This window comes from Seriola aureovittata, chromosome 22, assembly GCF_021018895.1.
Source record: "Seriola aureovittata isolate HTS-2021-v1 ecotype China chromosome 22, ASM2101889v1, whole genome shotgun sequence".
NCBI lineage: Eukaryota > Metazoa > Chordata > Actinopteri > Carangiformes > Carangidae > Seriola > Seriola aureovittata.
The window spans coordinates 7,465,303-7,490,982 of NC_079385.1; the positions used below are offsets into that span (position 1 = coordinate 7,465,303).

The 25,680-nt window shown below is 40.6% G+C and overlaps 1 protein-coding gene across 3 annotated transcripts in view; it reads left to right on the forward strand.

Annotated features, from left to right (window-relative positions):
• The window catches only part of LOC130163368 (copine-8), an 85,199-nt gene that overhangs the window by 46,372 nt on the left and 13,147 nt on the right, over positions 1-25,680 (forward strand). For all 3 annotated transcript variants that reach the window (XR_008826468.1, XM_056367518.1, XM_056367517.1), the window contains exons 7-17: positions 3,023-3,086; positions 4,150-4,253; positions 4,946-5,050; positions 8,183-8,224; positions 9,202-9,277; positions 12,138-12,191; positions 12,394-12,455; positions 20,390-20,436; positions 22,136-22,317; positions 22,605-22,732; positions 24,796-24,898. Coding sequence is in view for 2 of the 3 variants with exons in the window: in XM_056367518.1 (XP_056223493.1) it covers positions 3,023-3,086; positions 4,150-4,253; positions 4,946-5,050; positions 8,183-8,224; positions 9,202-9,277; positions 12,138-12,191; positions 12,394-12,455; positions 20,390-20,436; positions 22,136-22,317; positions 22,605-22,732; positions 24,796-24,898 (967 nt within the window). In the remaining variant the exon portion in view is untranslated. The remainder of the gene's footprint in view (positions 1-3,022; positions 3,087-4,149; positions 4,254-4,945; positions 5,051-8,182; positions 8,225-9,201; positions 9,278-12,137; positions 12,192-12,393; positions 12,456-20,389; positions 20,437-22,135; positions 22,318-22,604; positions 22,733-24,795; positions 24,899-25,680) is intronic.

Sequence of the window (25,680 nt, forward strand, 5' to 3'; positions counted from 1 at the left end):
TAAAGCGTACAAGAAATCAAGAGACTGTTTTTCTGCCTGTCCAGTCCCGGGAGCACAGTGGTTACAGTGGATCTCTGTGGGGGGAAACATGGATGATATTTGTGTTTGAGGCAGGTGAATTTCTGCCTTTTTTTTCTGGCTTTTTTTCATCATCTCAGTCTTAATTAGTCTCAATCAGTCTTCCTCTGAATATCTTTTACTCACTTTACACACCTAATGCATACTAATTATTTGACCCCAATGTGCTAGGTGTAATAACAAGGATAAAAAGTCTCCCCTCTCCCTAAGGTGCTATTTGATCTCTTCTTTGCATCTTTGGATCTCAGAGGAAAGGGTATTGCTTTTGCAAGAAAAAAAAAAAAGACAAAGGAGAAAAAAAAGTTGTTTCTCAGCTCTTCAGTGCTAAGCATCGGTTCCAGGATCTATTTCATTTTGATAAATCTGCCATTGCGATGACACTTTCCCCCCCGGTTCCTTGTGCTGGAGTAAAAGGAGACTTGAATTGCATTCATGCAGAGGTCCTCGACCCCAATTCTGGGCTGTCTAAATGACTGCCTGAGTCAATTTCTGCCAGGTGGTTCTCTTAGAGCAGAGCTCATCAGACGACAGGCCTCTTTGTCAGATTGCAAGACCTTCGATGATTGTTCTGGTCTGAGGATTGTATCTGGAGTAGATACTTTTTACTATATCCAGGCACTGATACAAGTAAAATATAATATATCTTTTAACTAAAATGTAACTGCTTGGGAAAACAAGAATATAAAAGAATTTCGTGTAAGTTTAATGATATTTTTCAGTGTAAAGTCCTCGGCCAATATATTATATGATGGTGTCAAAAATCAGTAAGTGCACATTTGTACTGACCCCAGACAGGAACATAAAATAATCCAAGCATTGGACTAATACCAGTATTAAATTATTTAAAGCTGCTTTAGTCAGTATTTTTATTGATGAAATAACCATGTATAATAAGAAAAGCAGTCACTCATAGTGACAAGCCCACAAAGAAATATCATCTGATTCTGTATTTTCCCTCAGCTCTATGGAGGGTTTTCGCATCTTTCAACTTGATGTTTTGGTTTTTACGGTTTCGTCCGTCGGTCATCCAGGTCATGGTATCTCTAAGAACTACTGAATACAAATGCAACTGGATTTGCTTGAGGTTGAACTTGCTTGAGGTCAGCAAGTTCATAGAGCTCTTAGAGAACTTCACTGTTTTGTTTCACCCTCGCTGCTTTCATTAACCCCATTTCCAGGCGCAGCAGGCAGCCATTTTTAGCAACAAAAAAAAAAAAAAGCTCTGACAAGCCCCACTGTACACTTCCTGCCCAGCAGCAAACAGCAGACAGGCAAAATTAGCAACGAGCTGGTTGAACATAGTGGAGCATTTAGCAACTAAAGAGCCTTATATTTCCCTCAGGAGTCGAAAGCAACAGATCTAAATGGAGAGTGAATATTTGCCTTGGATTCGGTGGTTGGCCAGAGACACAGCTATAAACGTTGCTCCACGTCTGCTCAATATGTGAATAAGCCACTGTTTGCTAACACATATCAACTTTATTAGTTGGTAATATGTCAATGTTGTGTTATACCTTGTAACTTGTGCTGCCCCCAAGTTCCAGAAAAATAATAGAAAAAATAGATATAAATAAAGAAAAGATAAATGCATGACGTACTGAGTTCACCTTCGAGGCCACAATGTTTATTCAGAAAGTCAGTGTAGTGAGTGAAGTGTTTAGAAAGTGCTTACACACACACACACACACACACACACACACACACACACACAAACACACACTCCCACACACATGCATCACCTACCTACTCCCACCCTCATAAAAACACCGGCAGAGTCAATCATGCACACCAGTTTGTCACCTAACCTTACCAACTACAGAATGGTCCACTCATACACATACACACACACACACACACACACACACACACACACACACACACACACACACACACACACACACACACACACATACACACACACCCTTATACAAATGGACCACACTTTGACACACACACCCCACTCCCAACAGTGTTCCTTTTTGTATCCTGGAAATGTTTTGGGGTGGTGTGAAGTAGTAAAACTTTCCATGAGGCTTGTTCCCGACCAGAGTCTGAGCACATGAACGCAACATTTCCAGTAGGTCTTACTTCATAATGTGCTCTCACATTTGAGGGTGGGTTCTCTGCATTCATCTGTTGGACCTGCACGCGGTTTAGACTTAATTAATCTAATCAACAGCTGGAACCTTCCATAGATAGATCAGCACATTTGATGTCGAAATAAGAACAGTGCTGAAGGAAAATATAGAAAAACCTTTTTATTTTTAGTACTTTCATTCAAACAGTGCTGATGATATTTAACACAAGACATGTTTTGTGGAAACCTGTAGAAGTCTTCCTGCATCACCACCCCCACCCTGCAGTGTGTAATCAACCACAATTATTGAAAAATGTCACAAGACTTGATTGTGTCAGTATTTGGGAAAGAATCTTATTTTAGCCTCGGCTCATCTCATCTCCTGTGGTCATCAGTATGAAGCATGAGTGAGTAAACAAGCAGCACATAGATGCACATGCAGCGTATTCACACACACACACACACATGCACACTGAGGGACGGGACTAGATCTAGAGTTTCCGATGAATTTTCTGAATTCGCACATTGCAGGGTCACATCCTGCTACTTCCAGCTCTATGAGACACACTTGATGTTTTCATTGACTCCTAATCTGGAGCACGCGCTCTTCTGATGTCAAGATAGTAGAAATAAACGCAGGAAATGTGAGATGCCTTCCGATTATACAACATCTTCAACTTGACCTTTTGATCTTAAGTGCAGTGAACAGCAGAGACACGGGAGGAAACGTACATGTGAACGAACAGGCTCATACTCAAAGTACACCATCCATGCGATTGTGATCCCTTAAACTTTTGCTGTGATGTGTGTGTGTGTGTGTGTGTGTGTGTGTGTGTGTGTGTGTGTGTGTGTGTGTCTCGTCTACAGAGGAATCCCAGGGAAGAAATGCGGGACCATTATTGTGAAAGCAGAGGAGCTGAACAACTGCAGGGTGAGGATGGATGGATGTGCACTTCTGAAGAGTTTTCCAGCGCCTCTTCATTTGTGTGGTATCTGCATCTGTATGCTGATCCGTCTCTGCCCGTCTGTTCCCCCTCTGCACGTTTCACTTTGTAGTTGAGTGCAGGAGACTTTCACCTGCTGATACAAGACGCAATAGCTCTGGGAATTTATCTGAATTTTAAGTGTTATGGAGAGGTTCTAGCCTGTTTGACCTTTGTTTGAGTATTTTGTTAAAGTTTAGAGGACAACAAAAGCTCTACTAAAACACTTAAAAAGTGGCAATTTATGTTTTGTCGATTGTTAATTTTTTACAGTTTTTGACTGGCTCGATTTGCTGTGTGACATTCGCCTGAGAAACATAAAAATGTCTATTACAGTGTTTAGTATGAAGTAGTATGAAGCTCCAACACCCACAAAAAGAAATAAAAGATTAGATGAGTCACAAATATAACTGAGTTCATCGGTCGATAGTACTGAAGTAGTTGGAATAAGAAATAAAAAGCTTTTTATTTCCTTTTCCAGTCAGTTATTATTAAAAGTCAGTTAATAGCATAAATTAAAACTTCTATAACTTTTCTTCTTCATTGATGTTTTACTCGCCCTAGTTATTTTACCTTTCATCACTGGTGTCCTATTTTTTGGGCTCAGAACACGTTTAATCAGTTTTGGGGCTTCATAGCGTAGGAGAAACAACGTTCTTGAAAGTCGGCAATAATAAAAGACAGTTTTTAAAACATTTTCTTTCTCACCAGCATTCAGTCACTCTAAGAGAAAGTCAGCCTCGATAGCCCAGAAATCAGAGTATATCCAAGCATTTTTAAAGTGAAATTCGCCTCTAAATGGAGATGTCTCTAAGTGTCTGGCAGACGAGATAGATAGATAGATAGATAGATAGATAGATAGATAGATAGATAGATAGATAGATAGATAGATAGATAGATAGATAGATAGATGGATGGATGGATGTTCCTCGGAGACCAACAGATAATCTGGTCGCACACCATGAAAAAGTATTTTATTCTGTTTCCTCTCCGTCTCTCTCTGCTCATTAGGAGTCGGTGATGATGCAGTTCTGTGGGAACAAGTTGGACAAGAAGGATTTTTTCGGCAAGTCAGATCCATTCCTCGTCTTCCACAGGAGCAACGAGGATGGCACGTGAGTGCTCTCCTCTTCCTCTCCTCTTTCCTTCTCCTCTTTCATGTTTGGTTTAATCCTTCCGTGCATCCAAAGGAAATTGGTTTCATTGATTTGCCTCAGAACAAAAGCCAGACTGTCTGTTTGAGCATGTGTGTGTGAAATACATGTGGACGTGTGTGTGTGTGTGTGTGTGCGCGTGTGTGTGTGTGCGCGTGTGTGTGCGTGTGTGTGTGTGTGTGTGTGTGTGTGTGTGTGTGTGTGTGTGTGTGTGTGTGTGTGTGTGTGTGGAGGCAGGAAGCATTGAACAATTGCATTGGTATGGTTTGTTCTCATAGATTTTGTGTGTGTGTGTGTGTGTTCGATCCATCTCTGTGGGCTCTCCTTTCCATCCTGCAGTGTGTTACAAGTAAGATAAGACCTTGTGCCTTCAGGGAGGAAGATACCAAGTCCACCTGCTAGCCAAATGAAATTACCTCTTTGCAGTGTGTGTCTGTGTGTGTGTGCGCGTGTGTCAGAGCAGTCACTGTCGCGTCCACAGACCTCCACCTTTACTTTCAGTTAGCGGAGAGTTGGTGAAAGGTGATTTTAATATTTTTTGTTTTTTATCGGAAGTACATACATTCCAACTTCCAACTCCATTTTCTATCTCCCCTCCTCTGTCCTTTTTCCTTTTCTTCACTCTCTCTGCCCCTTTTTGTTTCTCTCTACAGGTTTACCATCTGCCACAAGACAGAGGTGGTGAAGAACACATTGAACCCGGTGTGGCAGGCCTTTAAGATCCCTGTTCGGGCTCTTTGCAATGGTGATTATGACAGGTACGCGTGATTTCTATTTTAGATACTAGATATTATGGCAACGTGAATAGACTACAACAACACAGACAACCATCTGAATCATCCAGGAAAATTAGTTTCGGTATCAAAGGCACTGAGAATGTCATCCTAGGTATTATGGGCAACTCTGGGGATCTGGGGATGTGATGGATGTTCCTCTGTGTCTAATTGCCTCTTCAGACTACTTCACACACAATGAAACACTGCTGGCTCTGGTTTACATCTCCTGAAAAAACACACTCAACAATATTATACTGTATAAAGAGGTTAATTAGGCACAGAAACCTCTGTTCCACGCAACAATTACTAACTTAATTGTTTTTCAAGTTATAAAAGCCATATTTATCTGAGTGAAGCTGGCGATAATATCATTTTCAATATGAAAATATCAGATATCTGTAGTGTTAAACGAGATACTGGCACACATAAACAGCTTGTTCATACCTTTTTTCTGCAGAATGCCTTTTTCTTGCCTTTTCAAATTTCTAACTTTGATTGAGTAAATAAACGTATTTAACAAAGTGTGGATATATGATTGTGATGTTGTAAATTATGTTTAATTTTGAAATATGTTTGGCAGTTTTGTTTTCTAAAAGCATTATTTAATCTAAGTCAATGCTTGTTTTGGTCGTAGTGCGACTTCTCCTGATTCAACCGTAGCTGCAGTCTTATCTAGTTGATGCATTCAGGGAACTACTCCACAGGCCTTTTGGCAGATAAGCTTGTAACTTGAATTTAAAATAAACTCCTTTTTAAAAAAAAAAATGGCAGAAATATGTATTTGCTTGGGGGTAAGAATCTTATGTGTCTGCTCCATGTAACAGCTCACAAATGTGAAGGTATTTTGGAGAAATGTTTCTATAAATGATGATGAATGATAAGGAACGACAGCAGCAGAGAGGAGCAGACCGGACTTGAAACGTAGCAGTGTTAGGGGCTCAGGTTAATGTGACTCTGAAGGCTCTGAAGTAATATTGTGATCATCTGCTAACATAAACATAACATACACACAAAGAGTTCAAGACTGTCTGCAGATCAGCTTCTCTCTTGCTCAGGAGCTCATAGTGGCTCATCTGCATTAAAGAGGGTCATGACCTCTGTCCATGGTGCTGATCCTGGAGCTGCCTGGGATGCAGGAGCTGTCACTGGCACTTGCTGTTATTGATTCTTTGATGGACAGATTTCATGTTGCTTACTTCAAGGGTTGCTATTTTTACAGTTGATGTAATTGGTGTGTGGAACATTTGTCTTATTTAGGAAGGTTTTTGTTTCTTCGACACTGCTCTGATGTCCTTTTTTGGTTTGTTTATGTTGTATCAGGTTGTGAACTGATTCCTTGAGGCAGATGTTATTTGCACCAAGGTGTCTGTAGCCAGGTTTTAGTGTACACCCTGTGTGCATTCTCTTTAAATGTAAAATGGGTTTTCAGCTCTTTTGAATATTTGCATTGCTGAAAGCCCTCTCTCTTGTGGGGGACATGGGGCTCACTTTATATCTCAGGAGAAGCCTGAGTGAGAAAACAAATAAGTAGATAAAAGTGTGTCAGTCATGTGTTTATGTCCCTCTCCTGTGTCAATAGCAGTCGTGTAGTGAAAAAGGCACAAAGAAGCAGACAATAGGGTTTAGCTTAGCTTAGCTAGCAGAAAGCAGCATTGATCTGAAGTTTCGTCCAATAAGCTTATTAGAGGAGTTGAGTCACACTATGTCTTATCAGTTGGAGACTGAGGAAACCCACAGTGGAGTGCACATACAATACACACACCCATACACACACGTGCACATTCACGCGTTGCATCTGCCACTCTGCAGCCTGGGGACAGAGATAAGGATGAGCTCAAGCTGGCGAACAATGGAGACCTGTGTCTTTCTGCTCACACACACACACACACGCACACACGCACACACGCACACACACACACACACACACACACACACACACACAAATACAGTGAAGCCGTGAGATTAACAAGTGAAATTGTTATTTCCTGTCACATCATCAAAGCTCAGAGTGACAGGATGTTTCCTACTGAGATGTGGCATAACACAGATTTAATAAGACACGCGCCCATAAACACATGCATATATATACACACACATTTATTAAGAGAGCTCTCCACACACTGGTTTCTCTTGAGAAAATGTTGCACCTCCCAGGAAACACATTCATCCACAGAGTGCCCATCACTATCAGGCAGCCCATTCCCACTCCTTACTGTTATTGCCCTGCTTTCCTCTAATGTGCATCTGACTCTCTAAGCAGCTCTAAGGCCCATTAAGGACGTTTTTTTATTTCTACCCTCTCATATTGAAAGATGAGGAGGATGGAAAAGTGCATTTTTGGCACCACTTAAAATTAGATCCCACTTGTTTTAGAAAGCTGTTTGAGTTGTAAAGTGGGTACAGTAAAAAGTCAAAGTCCGGGAACAGACTTTCACACAGTAGTACATGATAAATTTGATCTGTCCCACATCATTTTGTCTTTATTTTATTTTCTGTCAATTTTTACTTTTTTTTTTTTTTTTTTTTGCACCATCTCCTCTTCACCCTTGCTTGCCTTCTCCTTCATGCTCTCCAGCAGAATGCCTTTTACTCTCTCTGTTTTAATTCAGTCTCTCCTCTATTATCTTCTTTGCCTCACCCCTCTCATTTTCTATGTATCGCTCTCCTGCTTTTGTCAGAGAGAAATGACCCTCCTGTTGAAGATATTGGATGGAGTTATAGCACAGCATATCTGTCTTTTCAAGACTATTCTATTTTTTTTCCCATTTCCTCGTAAGCTATAATGGGATGCTGAAATAGATGTATTTGGAGATGAGGGGAGCACAATACCAGTGGCAAATACAGTGGCAGGCAGACAGTGTGTTATAGAATAGAGATAAGCTGCAGGATGGATCTGCATCTCCTAACGGCTTCATGGCAACAATGAGAAAAAAAGATGTATGTTGAGATGAATGTATTTTATAATTTCAGTATGGATGGCAGCCTTTTAACACGTTTTTAGTCGTGTTAGAAAAACATTGTGAATTTGCTTTTTCTTTTATTGTATATATCCAGCATCTTTTTCATCTTTTTATGATTTTTAACTTGATCCTTATCTTTTGCTTCTGCCAACAGAACAATCAAGGTTGAGGTGTATGACTGGGACAGAGATGGCAGGTAATTCCTCTCCTTCACTCATTGTTATTTTTGCAATAAAACTATCGTATAACCTTTTTAAATGACAGTAACTGAAACACAACAACACAATCCATATCATGGATTAGCAACTAGACTATGGAAGCTTATTTCTGCCAGAAAAATAAAAAAGAAGAAAAGTAAGTCATGGGGGAAAAAAAGTTAATCTTTTACCTTTTACCAAAATTTTGACTTTTTATCTCAATTTTTTTACTTTCTATCTCAAAATGTTTGATCACTCATTCTTCATCTTGATGTTTGCAGGCAGAAATGGGCTTCCACAGAACACAGACATTATATATCAGTCAACAGCTGTTCTGTGTTTGTTCAGACTATTTCTGTAGTGTTACTGAATTTGCTTGTAAGGATCATGAGCATTGGAGCTTATTGTACAGATAAGAAATACAATATGCACTGATCACCTCATACAGTAGGTAGTAATCACTGATAAACAGACAGCAATACTTTTCCTTATTACTTCTTGTCTTGATTTCATTAACATTCAACATGTTAGCTTCCTGCGTATGGCTAATACGCACATAATTAACACTAGTCTGTGTTTTCAATGGGTAAGGACGCTGGGTGCAGGATTGTCACAGAGTGACTGCTTAATGATGAGTCTGGATTCTGGCTGGTGACAGTCAGACAGAAAGAAAGAGGAGTGACATTTGTCAAGCTGTGGTTTAACAGGGAGTCGTTTCTCTTTTCTCTATACTTTGTAATCTGTTCAGTGTCATTCTCAAGTAGACGGAGGGAACACCATGACATTATGGTGCAATGTTTTTCAATGGGACCGAGAAATGCTAACAATGTTTAACAAGCTCTTTGGGTTAACCAAATTTACATGAAAATGTAAATGTATGTAATGTATGTGGTGTTGACGCTTTAAAACTCAACAAATTTTTCATGTATTCCTTTTGTCCTGTCCCTCTCTGACCTCTGTGTCCCCCTCTCTTTAGTCACGACTTTATCGGAGAGTTCAGCACCAGCTACAGAGAACTATCCAGAGGCCAGAGCCAGTTCAACGTCTATGAGGTGGGTTTGTTTGTGTGCGAGTGTCTGTCTGCGTGTGAGCTTGCATGTACATGTGTGTGTATGTTATTATATTCAATTCAGAGCTGCCTCTCCTGCCTACACCACTGTACAGGTCAGCAGGTCACCTACACGCACACAGTAATTGGACTACAAATACCACTGGGTTTTAATTTGGATCTCTTTCTACTCAAATTAAATCCTGCTCAACTGTATTTTTATTAACAGCCTGCCTGTCCCCTCTGGCACAGAAAATGGACACATTGAAAATTCCACTACTATTTTCTAATACTGTTACTGAGCTAAGGACAGCTGTAGAGGATGTAAACTGAAAAAGGACTCACTGATGGCGGTTAAAAGTAGAAAAATATACTGCTTTAGCATGAAGCAGAGGGAACTAATATTAAATAAAAACATCATGCATCATGTTCCTGCTTATCTAATCATGTCATTTTCTATAGTAATGGACACAAACCAGATGCTGGATCATCAGATTTCAGAGCAGCATTGTATTATTGTTGTTTACACATCAGGTTGGATTAGGGAAGGAAATTTATTATGTCACTGACATTTATAAAAATGTATATAGCCAACTACACAGCTAGCACAGAAAGAGAAGGTAAAATCAGCGGAGAGCGAATGCAAAGTGGCCAAGAAAATTAAAAGAGTAGCAGTGCACTCCTGTAATATTGTTGGACTCGCGATGGACAGTTTTATCTGAACAAGATTAAAGTTCATGCAGCAGGACCAGCGTTAGTGTCTTTTTTATTCCACACATAAAACCTTGTGCCTTCATTACCCACAATGCAGCTCAATCACCAACAGAGATTCAGGTCTGTCTGTAATTCAAGGCGCTCACCTCAGGCAGAGCTGAGGAGTGGGCGACAGAGGTCTGCTAATCTCATTTCACTCCCCAGATTTTTTTGTTTTCAAATCTATAGTCCTCAGCCCCAACCAAGGCTAACTCAATAGCCCACTATCACCAGCCTCTCATATTTTCATATGTGAAATTTCATCCTGCCATGATGATGCTGATCTCCCGCTCCCACCTGTGTACATCAGACTAAATATGTTCAGGGTCTGCAACATTTCCGTTGGGCCGCGCCTGACCCAAAAAAATCCCAATCTCTGTGTAGTCGTCTATTTTAGGTAACATGGTCTCAAGGCAAGTTGCTATAGAGTTTTTAAAACTGCTTTGAGCACAGAAAACAAAATTCCACTCATTTCGTTGTTCTGGGTGGTAGCAGACACCTCAGCTAAGCAACAAAACAGAATAAGTCGGAGAATATGTTTGTGATTTGGGTGAACTGACGCTTTAAAACATGAAATGATGACATGTTGAGTTACAGGTCGCAAAGTGTTAAAAAAGTTAGTAGCATATGCTAAAATGGCTGGAAAATCATGGAAAAATGTTTATAAAATTCTATATATATTATATATTTATTTCCAATATATAATATATTACACACACATATATATATACTTTTGATAAATAATGACTAAAAGTGGCTCCCATAATGCCAAGCAAAATCTTACACAAAGAGACCACGTTTTTCCCACTGTACATCTTTTATCTCCCTTACTTTCTCATTGATGCACACACACACACACTGACAGTGATAATGGATCACTGGCTTATCTACTCCCAGGAAGAGTCAACACTTCTTGATTAACAGAGTACCACACAGAGAGGAGAGCACACAGGGGACTGTCATTTTAAACAGCTGCTGTTTGCCTAACAGCGCTCAGATGTGCACAAGCACAAAACACACACACGCACACACAAAGGTGCACACAGACGTACTTTGACAAGAAGGTGAGGAACAGCAGACAGATAGAGAGAGACATACACACACACACACACACACAAAGTAATTTTGTGATTTCTGGCCTGCTTCTTGACCCCGGCCTTTCCCTAAGTTAAAGCTGTCTCTTTGAGAGAGGATGGCTCTGCATTGCTAAAGGCACTTCTTTGTGTGTGTGTGTGTGTGTGTGTGTGACAACCACATTTCAATCACCTTCAGAGGCAAATGTGTCCTTGTGTGTACCCATTGCAATGTAAACCAAGGAGAAATGCATAAATCCATTTGTATGTTGTTTCCCAAAGAGGTCCTCTCTTTCTGTTTAACCTTGGCACAGGATAATGAGACCATAAAGCTCTGATTTAAAAGCTCAAATCCAGTGTTTGGGATTCCTGGGTGGTCCCCACATCGCAGGAGCAATTGTATGTTTATATAATGGGCTTGGGCGGCAACACGAGAGACAAAGTGAATCGAGGGCCTTGGTTGAAAAAGTGTCTCTTTTTAAATATCCTCACAAAAACAACGGGGTCTCAAAGCAATAAGCACAGCTGGTTTCTTTACTTATCCAAGGGAAGGGTGGCTGTATACTCACTCTGTGTTCTGTTACATATTCATGAAGTCACACCACTCGATCCACCTCTGGATTTAGCCGCTCCTCTGGTTATGTTGGGCTTTATGTGCATTGCTCAAAGGCATATTCATGGTGGTTACCGGTTTAGGGAGGCGTGTGTGTTCGAGCATGGACAGAGAGATGGAGGGAGGGAGGCATACAGATTTTTACTATGACCTCAACGATCCAAATATGAATTTACTGCACATTTCAGCTTCCTTTCTTCCTCACGACCTGAGGAATAAAGGGTATTACATTTTTATTTAATCTATTTCATATTGCACTTCTGCTAGTCTCAGGTTTTGGCATACTACTGAAGAAAAGTGCAGTTAGGCTGCTGTAAACAGTCTTAAATGACAAGGCATTGTGTGGTTTTGGTGAATGAAATGAAAGATTGACTTGTTGGATGAATAGATGTTGGAGTTACAAGCGAGAATCCTGTCTTTTTCAGGTGGTAAATCCAAAGAAGAAGGGGAAGAAGAAAAAATACCTGAACTCTGGAACAGTAAGGCATCACATCTGTTGTTTTCCTTAATATATAAAGTCGCATTAACTAGATTTGAAACGCAGCACCATGATACAGATGGTCCAGACTGGTATCTTCATACTGTTTAATGTAATTGACCTGCTCATTGAATTGATTGTATTAGTAAGAATGTGAAACTGAATTTGTGCTCAGTGCTGATGCTGCCCCCTCTCACTCACAGGTGACGCTGCTGTCATTCCTGGTGGACATTGAAGTCACCTTCCTGGACTACATCAAAGGAGGGTAGGTCAATGACCACGCGTTCATTCAATCCACACTGAGAGATGGGGTTTGTAGTCCTTCTGACGAGAAGCTACATGCTGAGCTTGCCGGTCCCTGTCTCGATAATAACCCCGTCATGACTCAGTGTCTGCAATATGCCAAAGATAATGATCCCTCAGTGTGAGTAAATCAGATGGAAACGTGTACATTTGCATGAGAGAGAAAGAAAGTGAAAGGTGGAGAGAGAGAGAGAGAGAGAGAGACTGACAGACAGATGGGCTGACCTAAAGTCAGGTACACAGGGCTGAGGCTCTGAAGTGTCTGTGTCTGTGTGTGTGTGTGTGTGTGTCTGTGCTCTAGAATGTAATCTTGTATTGTGTTTCAGCGCTCGGCCATCCCATGTGCCATTGTGTGTCTCGCGTGCGTGTGTGTGTGTGTGTGTGTATTTACATGTGGTTGTGTGCCCGCGTTGCTCAGGAGGGTTGACCGTGTGCAACCAGGCATGGCGTGAATGCTCACCCACACACTCTGCCTTCATTAGACTCACAGAGGGGGAGACTGTCAAGGGGAAGAAAGAGCGTGTGTGTGTGTGTGTGTGTGTGTGTGTGTGTGTGTGTGTGTGTGTGTGTGGTGTGTGTGTGTGTGTGTGTGTGTGCGCGTGCGCGTTCAACTTTGGGGAAAAAAAATCTCAGTTTTTGTCCTTGTATCCCTCTGTTCCTGCTGCCCTTGTAGCTGTGTGTTTTTTTTTAGGTGTTATGGAAAGTCATCTGGCTTTTAAAGCAGATAAACACATGAACAGCTTTGGTTTGGTTTTTAAGGCAAAAAGAACTTCATTAAAACACAGAAAGTAGAAGTCTGTTTCCCAAGAAAACCACACATCTCATCTTTTTTTATCTTTTTCCTTTTTTTTTGGCGTTGCTCATTTCAGGAGGATTTCAGAAGAGTTAACTCACAGCTCAGAGCAGAGGGGGTAGAAATCTGGCCAGAAATTGCTTGAGCCAACGAGAGGATTATCTCAGAAGCCAACACTTGCTATGGTACACTGTCTCCTCTCTGCACCACAAATGATTTAAAGGATTTGGGCTGCGAAAGCCTGGCTTAAACTTTGATGAACTGATTAGCTGGATGTGGAAAGTTTCAGATTTTTTTCCATAATTGACATGATTAAGATTTTATTACATTGATGTTGTGACCCTCAAGCAGGATGTCAGGGACTATCTGCTTTTGTTTTATTTTAAACACTCATCAAGAAGAAAATTCTTGTTGTAAATAGAATACAATTGAAACAAACATTGAAAGTCAGGAGTGACAGCCTGATGGAAATCGCTGAGGTTTTTTTTTCTCAACATGTTTGGGATTCAATTTGGGGGTCAGAGGAAAGGTTTACTGTAAGTGGACGACACAGGAGTTGAACATGGAAGAAAATTAATTATTTATCAGATGAGTCAATGAATGACTCAATAAACCACTCAGAATAAATGCACGTATGTTTGTTGTACAGCCAGCGTGGTGTCCTTGCATTGCCCAAGGCATGAATTTACTGTAAACAAAACCATAAAAAAACTATGAACTCTGGGACCAAGTCCAAAACCCATAATACACACTAATTATACACAGGTTAAGCATGTCGTGTATTTATATGACGTGTATTCAAAACTGGCAGTATACATACTATGCATATATGTGACTGTGCAGTGTGGTTATGTTAAAGCTATTATTATTTCTATTTACAACAGCTGTTTAGTACTTAGCATTCATCTCTCTTTAGTATTCCTTGATGACATATACTATATATAACATAGTTTAAACTTGAAACTGTATTCAGAAAAACTAAACCCTGACTCTCAGCAAACATGAGGAACTGTCTGTAAACTGTGCAGTTATGAGACCGGACAGAAAAACACCCTGAACAAGCAGGAAGTGGAAGTATAGTAAACACTAAATAGTAAATCTTTCCTAAACCTGTATCCACCTGCAAAATTACAAGTGTTTTTTTTTTTTGTTTTTTTTTTTTGAAGTTGGTAAAACACAGGAGAAAGAAAATGTTTTTGACTCTACGGTTGGTGTTTTTGGTTCATAGCTTGTGTTACTCACAAATGAGCCTGTAAAAAAAAAAAGAAAAACTGCTTCCTGACTAAGAACACAACGATCAATACGCTATTGATTCACGGGGCATTAGGATTGCACTTTGTATATGCTAGATTATTAGATAGAGCTAGTGTATATGTTTAAGGGGATGAAGCAGATGTACTAATGTGTTTGTATACTGAAGCCTGTTTTTAGTCATGTGCCAAGTGTGATCAGTTTGTGTGATGGACAGGGATGTTGGTTTGACTGAACGCCGGCTTCGAAACGAATGTGTGTTCCCTCACCGACGTGCCCCGGCATATGTTTCCTCTCTCTGTCGCTGCTAATGGAGAAATCCCACCATCATTCCCAGCAGCACTGTCAGTCAGAGAACACTTTGAGACTCTCAGGAAGAGGATGTTTCTTTTTTTTTTTTTCTTTTTTTGGCAGTGCTTTGGGAGTGTGAGCCGGCTGTTGTTACACGCCTGTGTGGCTAAATGAAGTGCCAAGTGCTGTCTCAGTGTCTGAAACCTAAATGGACTGTAATGGTCCAGTTGCACTTACTCCAGTTGCATAATGGGCAGACTGTGTATTTGTGCGCAGACACACAAAAACGTAAACACACCAGTGCTCACACGCACACACTGTCTAGGTGCTTTCCCTTTATACGCCTCAGTCTTGTTGGACTGTCTACACAGGTATTTTGTCGCGTTGCCAGTCGTTCCGTCTCATTTCCATGTATCTCTCCTCAGCTCTCCTCTCTTCTTCTCTCCTCCCCCCCTGCTCTCTTATCTTCGGATTGACAGCTCTTTTTGCAGCTTCAACCCAATCAGCTAATTGTTCATTTGGACCTAATTAGGAACATGATCTGCTGGCAGCATTAGCATAAATGACTGATTTGAGAAGGCTCCATCTCAATCCAGATCGTTGCTGCTCTCACTCTTTTCACTCCCTCTGATAAAGCGTTATTACCACCCATGGATTTTCAACAAAGAGGTCTCTATTCATGAGCATGAGGATAAAAATGAAAAATTGTTGGCTATATCTTTCATTTTGAGCTGTGCCATTGAAGGCAGCCCTGTCACTCAGAGTGACAGATATTGTTTCCCCTTGTTTTGGTTTGTGAATTGAGTATTGAAACCAGAATAGAAGCAGGCGGGAACTGTGCTTGTATTGAAATCATTCTGAGAGGTTATCATTAGATATGGGGAGCAGACTCGCAGAATCAAGGCAAAGATTTGTAAAAAAAAAAAAAAAAAATCACGTCACGCCTTTTTAAAGGAACCCAGACATTTTACCTTGTGGGTTATACCTAGCAAATGAACAAGCACAATATGCTCCTCTCCTCTCCTCTCTTCTCCTCTCCTCTCCTCTCCTCTCCTCTGGACACCGTCCAACCAGCAACATCTGTTTGCATATCATCAGGAGAGGTCAAGTCGCACAACCTCTGATGCCGTTTTTAGGCCACTCAGTGCACTCATGCATACGTCCCCCTTTGGCACTTAAATATAAGAGGAGACTTGATGTGAACATTTTTTCTTAAATAGAACATTTCACCTTAAGATGAAACCCTCCAGTACAATAAGGAGTACAGGGCCTGTTCAGACTTCAAGTCTTTGTTTATTGTTCTGATATCAGTCGTTTTAAAAAGATGAAATCGACTGGCAAACAGGGTTCAACTTGAAAGTTATTTTACTGCAGGAGCAAGTCACCAGAGACGTGGAAGAGATGAGTCTAACGAGGTGCTTTGAAGATTTAGGAGACACATTAGCATCCAGCCTGCATCAGTCTGCAGGAAAGCTTATTTGGATGTAGAGCGGAACCTCCTCAACGCTCCACCCCCCCCTGCTGTGCGGTATTTTGTCATATTGGCTCCTTGCTGACTCACTGTGGGCTTTAACAGCGGGCTAACATCAGTGACTGACAGAAAACCAGCTGCTTAAGAGGCATTCCCCCTTCACCCCGAGCACATGATTAGAAACTGTACACGACACACACACACACGCGCGCGCAGGGGCGCACACACACTATTCAAAATGGACAGTCAAGTTCTTATTGATGTACAACATGCTGTATGTATTGTTTTGTCTCCAAGACGCCAAGTCCAAGAGGCTTTTGTCCGGGTATGTGAAGCATTGTGGGAAATGCGTTGTCATCACGTACAGACAAATACATACCCGCACTCTAATACAAAGATACACACACTTACATACTCTTTAAGATACAGACAGAAACAGCAGGAAGCAGCAGTGTAGTGAATAACAGGCAACGTGAGAATGAAAATTAAATTAAAGCAAAGCACTTAGACAACCATTACTCACTGGAGCAGCCCAGCAGTGGTGCTGATAAAGGGTGTGTGCCTCCTCACTGAAACCCTTCACTGTTCAAATAGAGGTTGGCAGAACGGATCAGGAGCCAGATTTAAGGAATAAAAGGAGATTTAAATCAGTGGAAACTGACTGTACCTTTGCTCTGCTCTATCTAATTTTAATAAGTGGAAAAAGTGGACTTTATTAGTGTAGCTAGTATACAGCCTTAAATCTTTTTGTCCTCTATTCTTTCATTGTGTGTGTGTGTGTGTGTGTGTGTGTGTGTGTGTGTGTGTGTGTGTGTGTGTGTGTGTGTGTGTGTGTGTGTGTGTGTGTGTGTGTATGTGTGTGTGTTTTTCCTACGTAATTCTCCCTGTGAGGAACAGGTGAGATTTGATCTTATGAGCACTTGTGTGTAGAAATATTCCTGCCTGAAAAGTTCAGGTGAATTTGCGAAGAGGTGGATCACAGCCAATTAAAAAAAGAAAAGGGAAAAAAAAAAAGCATGACAGGATAAAGCTGCTAACAGCCCTTAAAGGTCTGTAGAATTTTCCCTCTCTCTTCACAGAGCGATAAGGTTTTTTTGTTTTTTTTTAAGGAAGGCTGAGCTCACATCTCTCCTCCCTCTCCTGAAACTCAGTGATGTGATGTTGCGGTTGAGACCGCTGCCTGTGGAAATCCCTTATCAAACCTGCCAGAACATTTTGCTGCCTTCATGGTCTAAACCTGTTTGCTGAAGATCCCCTTTTGCTGTTCATGTAGATAGGTGTGTCCCTTTGGGCAAGTGTTTTATATAGTGTGTGTGTGTGTGTGTGTGTGTGTGTGTGTGTGTGTGTGTGTGTGTGTGTGTGTGTGTGTGTGTGTGTGTGTGTGTGTGTGTGTGTGTGTTATGCTCTGCTGGGTGCCACCTGACAAACATGTTAAGAATTGTAAGTCTGTAACATGAAACATAACATAGAAACAAAAATGTTGCCTTCAACCTTTATTGACAACTGTTTTCATATTTAGTGCAATAGAAGGAACAGCAGTTCTTAAATGTTTGGTTTGATGCCATGTTGAAAACCGTAAAAGCAAATTGACTGTATAAATAAAGTAAAACACAAGGAAGACTTTTAAGTAAGTGAAAAGAAAAATAGTTGCACTTTATTTTCCTTACAGGCCAGTGTGTGCGTTGGCATCCAGAAAACACACATCAGCGGGGAAAATCCCAAGAGCCAAGAAACTGATCTCAAATTCCTGTCTGATTAATGCAGAGGATCTATTTGACCTTTTGGAGAGTGTCCTGTGTTCTTGTCTTGGATATTAATACTCTCTCGATTAGGAGTCAGAATGATGATGTCAAACATTAGGGGTGATTTGCACTTTGTGAAGCAAGAAACTGTGACACTGACTTTTGAAGGTCTCGTGCTGCTGAGTTTTACAGCCTGATAGCAGAAAATAATCACAGTCAGACTGCAGAGGTTCGACGATTTCAATCAATGACAACTCACTTTGGAAATTATGCAGCAAATATCGTCTGTTTTGGAACCCATTCCTGCTTTTGTCATAGTAACTTGACAGCTTTTAAATTGTGCGTCATGGTTGTAAATCATATTGCTGATGCAATTCTGACATTGTCGTTTTCTTCTGCTGACTTGCTTAATCATGGACTGCTTTTCTCCTTTTCAGCTGTTCTCTGCCTTTTGTCATTTTTTATTGTCCGTCCTCCAACTCACCTTGTTTTTTTTTGTTTTTTTTATCTCGCTGTCCCTTCACATTCCCACAATTTGACTTCCTCTGTCTCAAACCTTGTGCATGTGCATGTGACAGAGAGGTTGGGTGGGAGAGAAAGAGGGCATGTATAATTTAGGCTGCTTGGCTGAAGCTTGTCTGTGCCAGCGTGGGGAACTGGACCAGAATTCACTCAGACCTCCTCTCTCTCCTGCTCCCCTTGTCCTTGCAGCTGTCCTCTAGAAAAGCTACTTTACTGGCATTTGATGTTTGGTGAATCAAAGCATCTTATTTATCACTTTTTACAATATCACAGTTGAGTGCTAGAGTGTTCGGGTTTCCCTATTGGCCATCACTCTTTCAAAATGACCGGTTTCTATTACATCATCAGGGGGCGTTTACAGGCAGTGTCACTACATTTATCCACTTTTCAGACTCCTTTTTAACCTTCTTTCTGGAACAGGCCTCTGATCATTAAGCGCCTCTTGAACTTCTTCCCACCTTTTGCCCCTCCCTCCCTCTCCCTCTTGTTGTGTCCCCTCTGGACGGCACAGCGCCTCCACTTCACATGGCCTGCTGAGGTGACAAAGATGATGAGCTGCTGGCTGTTTTACACAATCTGAATACAGAAGATGCGCATAAGTTAGACAGCGAGGCTTTTGTGTGTGTGTTTATGGTGTGTGCGGCAGCGGGTTGGGATTGGTGTGAAAAAGCTGTCGACAGATCGACAGAGCGCTTAACCGCATCCTGTTCCTGCAGGTTAACAAGATAGGAAATGTTTTGATTGAGAGAGACGTGCCACTCTCTCATGCTGGGTGCTGTGGTGGGAGATGTTTTTTCTCTGCCTTGTTTCATCTCTCACTGATCATGCTTTTTTCATATTTCCATCTTTGTTTTCAAAGTGCAAAGTTTGTGCGAGAGCATAAGGCAAATCAAATCAGGAAGTAAGCTTCAGAATAAATTATAGGATCATAAAGAGCAGCCTAACCTTTTGTGTGCATTTTTATGTGGACTGAATGCTTGATATTTTCACAGTATTAATATAGAACCTAGAGCTGATCTATAATCAAAAGACAGATGGAACTCTCTCTTTATACAATAGGTGACCTTTAAACCCTAATTAGCAGAGTGGGTATTTCCTGACAATATCTCACACTTGGTGAAAAGAACTACAGACATATCAACCAACTGTTGTCACAATACGCAACACAACAGAAGTAGCTAATTTAGGCTAACCACTTTGGAATAATGTGTAAACACAGAAAAACTGTGTTTTCCTCTTTTTCCCATTTTGCCGACATTGCGTGAACGCATAATTACAGCCTCATAGAGAGGCTAGTATGACTGCAGATTCTACTTCTTATTGCCTATTAAGTCCTGTATTGATTGTAGTTTACATTATGTGACTTTGGGTTACTCAAAATCAAAGTCTCCTTTGGTCTATTTGCCATTTGAAGTGTCACCTCTTTTCTGCCAGAATACCACTGGATGCACTTTGTAGAGTTAGAGGTCACAGTTGAACGTGGTTGAATTTCGGGAGCAAAGACAGGATGGCACAATATTACTTTTTTACTCGTTAACAGGACTATAGCTGTGCTTTCTGTTAAAAACAACCTTCATCTGAGCAACGCTATGCCTACGTGTTTGGTGTGAAAGTGCAGCAACTCACTGTCTCCTCATTACTGTCAGAGCTAAAGGGCAGGAGGAAGTCTGTTTGTACTCTCAAACATTGATCACTTTAACCTGATTATGTCTGCAGTTCATGTCTTCATGTTTCTTGTTGAGTCATAGGTATGTGTGTGCGTGAGAGAGAGAGAGAGAGATAAATAGTTGTTTATTAATCAATCATCTACCTGCTATTGTTTTCAGAACCCAGATTAACTTCACCGTGGCCATTGACTTCACAGCTTCCAATGGTAAGTAAACACACACATCCACTTTGACACTTTAGCACACTAACACTCTGAGAGAGCCACATAAAGAGACAGAAAGTGCGCTGAATTCCGAGGGAGTGCATATTCAGATATATTTAGATGGAGAATCAAGTGTTTCCTAATAGCCCTCTCCACCACACCTGGCAGATAAAGCTGAGTGCAGTACCATGCTATGATGGCCGTGATGAAGGACCGTGTTATACAGCTACCCTTGAGCTCGGTCCTAGCGGGACAAGCGGCGCCAAATCTGATTAAATCAAATGAGAGCTTTCAGGCATGGGATGTAAAATATGTGTTTGAGGCTGAGGTGTGCTTGATCTTGTCTGGCTCTCACTGAAAAGTCAATACTGAATGGTGGCAAATTGAGTTCTGCAATTAGATTGAATAGTGATATGAAAAGACATGTACAGGGAGATCAAGACAAGTGCCATATTAATACATTTACAACTACGTTAAGTTAATTAGCAGCCAATTTGGCTCCATCAGCGATGCAGTGATGGAATTACACGACCCACACATGTTGTGGTGTCATACAGAAGCATTAATGGTGAGCCACTTGAAATCTATTCGATGGCTGTTTATGGAAGCACAGGCTGCTATATTGAAACACAAAAGGTATTGGTTAAACATCATTTAGAAGTTGAAGTGGCTCTTCAAATAGTGATGGTGGTTCCCATGAAGCGCCTTTAAATCCACACAACCTCTGATGGTCCGTTATCTTCTTCCTTCTTTCAATTATAGGGATATTTTCAAAAATATAAATTTTTGACTTGATTTTATTACTTTAACATTTAATTGGGGGTTATTGTAAAATTGTAAACCAAAAAAAAGCTATGGGCTATAAGATAAGGGGCTACAGTGTATTTTGCTCTGACTGCTCCAGGAAAACAGGTGGTACTGCTGTTTATATTAAAAACTGATTTTTGTTGAGTTCTTTAACTGCGCTTCTTGTGAGCAGGCATATGAACTTTGAGCCTTGAAGTTGGGGCTCAGTAAGGGACATTTTATCTCAGCCACAGGTTGCTGCAGACCTCCTTCAGCAAACAGTGAAAGCTGCTATCTTTAAGCCAGCAGCTGGCTGAACTGAGTTTTAACAATCATCTTATTGTTGGTGATTTTGATTTTGACTGGTTGCCCCAGTTATAAATCTTTCTGAAGTTCTTTTAATCTTGCGTAACTCCTTGAAATCTTAAATGTTCAGAAAAGTCCTCTGACTCTATGTTGTTGATGCTGCTGTGTTGGGCAGCTCTCTCTTTACTTTACCTGGTTAAATAAAGTTGAACATGAAAAATTGAACTCATTTTGACTCTGTATTTTCCCAAGATCACGTTTGCTACCAACAATAAAATATATAATATATTTTACAAATATTTCTAAAAACATTTTAGAAAACACATAACGTTGTGTCACATTTTCAAGGAAATAAAGTTCATGTATAACGTAACAGAGAAAACTTAAACTTGGATGATGAAAAGTTCATATTTGATACCCTACACTATAACCATGGCAACCTTTAAGATTAATCACATACAAATCTGAAGCTTAGCAATTGAATGCATCTTAATGACTGCAGAAAAATAAAGATCCAATTGTGTTCTTCTCTTGTTGGCTGAGAAATCTGGATATCTAACCACAATGTGCCTTAAACTGTTTTTGTGTGTGCGTGTGTGTGTGTAAACAGGAAACCCAGCCCAGCCCACCTCACTCCACTACATGAGTCCCTACCAGCTGAATGCCTACGCCATGGCCCTGAAGGCAGTGGGGGAGATCATCCAGGACTACGACAGCGATAAGATGTTCCCCGCGCTGGGCTTCGGTGCTAAGCTGCCACCTGACGGACGGGTCTCCCACGAGTTTGCCTTGGTGAGAAGAAGAGTGAGACCAGGATGGAAGGCAGGAAGGAGTGGAGTTGTTCCAAATAAACTAGTAACTGAGTGTAAAAATAATTAAGGTTCATTTTTTATTCATTTATAAAAATCATTGTCTCTATCTTCATGACAAAGCCTGTACAATACAAACAATCCCTGAGCTTGTTTGTTCCGTCTGCTTCTCCTGTGCCTCTGGACCTGGTGAACGTATCTGAAATTAATCATGTAAGTTAATTATCCCCCCCCCCCCCCCCCCCCCCCCCCCCCTTTTGTTAAACGCAGAATGGGAATCCTCAGAACCCGTACTGTGCAGGTATCGACGGTGTGATGGAAGCCTACTACCAGAGCCTGAAGTCAGTTCAGCTCTACGGACCCACCAACTTCTCCCCTGTCATCAACCATGTGGCCAGGTACCTCACATACACCTGTGATTGAAAGTATTTCTATAAAGTGTCTCCATTTTTTTTTTTCTAAATCACACATTTACATCTTCCTCAGTCAGAGCCTTCCTGCGTTTACCTTTTCACAACCTTTTTTTTTTTTTGCATTTCAATTTTCGTTATACCACATGCACACCTGTTTTACACTTGAGTATTTGCTATCACTGCTTATATAATGAACTTCAAATCATTTGAGTACGCGTGAAAGAACACGAAGTACATTTCACTCTGCGATTGACACTCAACATGTGTTCTCAGGTTTTCTCTAATAAGCTCTCTGCAGCGAGTGTTGCCAGGTAGCTAACAAGAGTGAGAGGAAGAGGGGAAGAGCTGAGGACACAAACAGAGAAAGTAGCTGACAGCTGATTGCATGTTTGTTTGTTTCTGTGTGTCGACGGGAACATAATTTATGCTGCGGGAAAGCCAGGGCACACGTGATCTAGACAAAGTTCTTTAAAAAAATAAAAGAAGAAAAAAAAAAGACAAGAAACTATTCATGGAACTATGTAATTAAAGAGATTGCTCAAGTCTCTCATCAGGTTACTTCACATATTTAGAACATGATTTGGTGAAACCTTAATTGCGCAGTTACACATGAAAAGGGAGATGTGCTCAGGAGGAAAATGATGAAACAAGCAGTGATACAGAGGCAGAAGTTTAGGTTTATTCAGCCTGTAATGTGGGGTATGAAGCTATGATCTCAAGATGTTAGTTTAGCTTAAAAACTGGGAACATGTAGAAACAGCTTGTTTGTTTTATCCATACAAAAACCACAGTTTTTTTTTTTTTTTTTTTTTTGCACTTTTACACTATTTACACTACAATAGACTAGCTGTTTCCCCCTGCTTTTAGTCTTTATGCTAAGCTAAGCTAACCGCATGCTGGCTGTAGGTTCATATTTAGCATACTGACATGTGAGTGGTATTGATTAACTTATCTAACTCTAGGCACATATAGCTCTTCTCTTCTCTTCTCTTCTCTTCTCTCTTTTTCTTTATCCTGCGTTGTATATGTTGGTATATATCAACTCTTCTGGTCCATGCAAATTGCAGAAAGACAACACAAAAATCAAATATAAAGTAGTAAACAAATACAGTACCTGAAGGTATATAAAAGATATCATTAGGTTTTTGAAGCATAAATACGTTCAAACATTTTAAACAACACAGCATTTTCCAGAAACCCATTTGCTCCACTCAGCCAAACTGCATCTTACTCTGTTTTTGCCACAAAATCAAACTTCAAGAATCAGTTCAGTTCAGCTGGATAAGCACCAGACTAATCAGCATACATTCTACAAACTTGTCCTCCTAAAACTCATTAAAAACTAGGCGCTGGGGATACAAGTACCATTTTTCTGCAACTGTTTTTGCCTATTTGTCGACTTGAAGCCTGTTTATGGTGCCACGCACAGGCTATTGTCATCATCTAGTCCCAGCCCCCACCCCATCCCCCCGCTGTGTCACCTCCACTTTTTTTTGCCTTTATCTTTCTCCCTCTGCGATGCTGTGATCATCTACAGTGAGAGACACCTAAGTATCAGTGGGGAGGAGACAGACACACACACAGACCTAACCTCCCAGTGCAGAAAGGTGACATGTAGCAGAAACCAAAGTGACTGAAATGATCTCAGTGTGTAAATATCAGTAAGAGTCAGTTCATGACTCACATGGGAGTGAAAGGTCACACTCAACACCACAGGAGAAAATGAAAGCCATATTAAGCCGAGGATCTGTAGAATTGACATGAAGATAGATGTAGAGAAAGAAGCACTTGACAGATTAAGATCCTCCAGAGTGGGACGTAAGTGACATTTATTCGATGAGAAAAAGAATTTTTCAGCGGATGTGGAATGCTTTATTCCCACTCAACTATTTTTTGTGTACTCTTATTTCGTTTGAGAACAAACTAATTAAAACTACACTGAATGATGCTTGATATTCGCTCCAGCAATGAATCATCGTGGTAACCCAAAGGCACGATGGCAACACAGAAATAACTGCAAAGATGGTTTTGTGTGTTTTTGTGCGTAGGTATGCAGCTTCAGTGAAGGACGGCTCCCAGTACTTTGTGCTCCTCATCATCACAGATGGCGTCATCTCAGACATGGCCCAAACCAAGGAGTCTATTGTCAACGTAAGAGCATCTATTGTAGCTGTTAAGAGCACCCGACCCCGCACCCAGACCCCAAACTAAATGCTTTTGTCTTTCACAGTCTGTTAGTTTGAGAAAATTGCATCTGTAAATGGGTTTGATAGTAATAATAACTAGAAAATTCCAGGGAAATTTTGAGTGCCACGGGGGCTACTGCCGGGATGAGTACATGATTTATTTCCAGTGTTCAAAAGTCACCCTGATCATATTCTGGTTTTGAGAAATGTCTTGATATAAAAGACTCTGATATAAAACAATGTCACATCCCTCCATCATGTATTATGTGGGAAATATCTCATATTCTGTGTTGTTTTTTTTAATAAAACAAGAGGCGACATGTCTTCAAACTGGCATTTAAAGGGTTAAAATCCTGAAAACTAATAAACATTTGATAGGTTTGAGCAGAACTGAAGTGGTTTAAGAGATTTATGCAAAAAAAGCAGAAAAAAATATTGATATATGATGATTTTATAGCATTTTCTTTGTGTGTCCTTTTTTGGACGCGAGGAACCCCAGAGGGTACAAAATGTGTTACCAGTGTATAATAGACCTGTAACAGTAACTGACATTAGATTTTAAAAATATGTAAAAAAAGAAACTTTCTTGCAGAAATCCATACCTTCAGCTGTAACACAGCCAAAATGATCAGCAAATCAAAAAAGAAAAGTGAAGAAAATGTCCAAAAAAGGACAGAGGGACCCCTGAGGGTTAATAAATCCCATGAACTGCCATTTAAATTACCACTATTATGTTTTTTTCTGTGC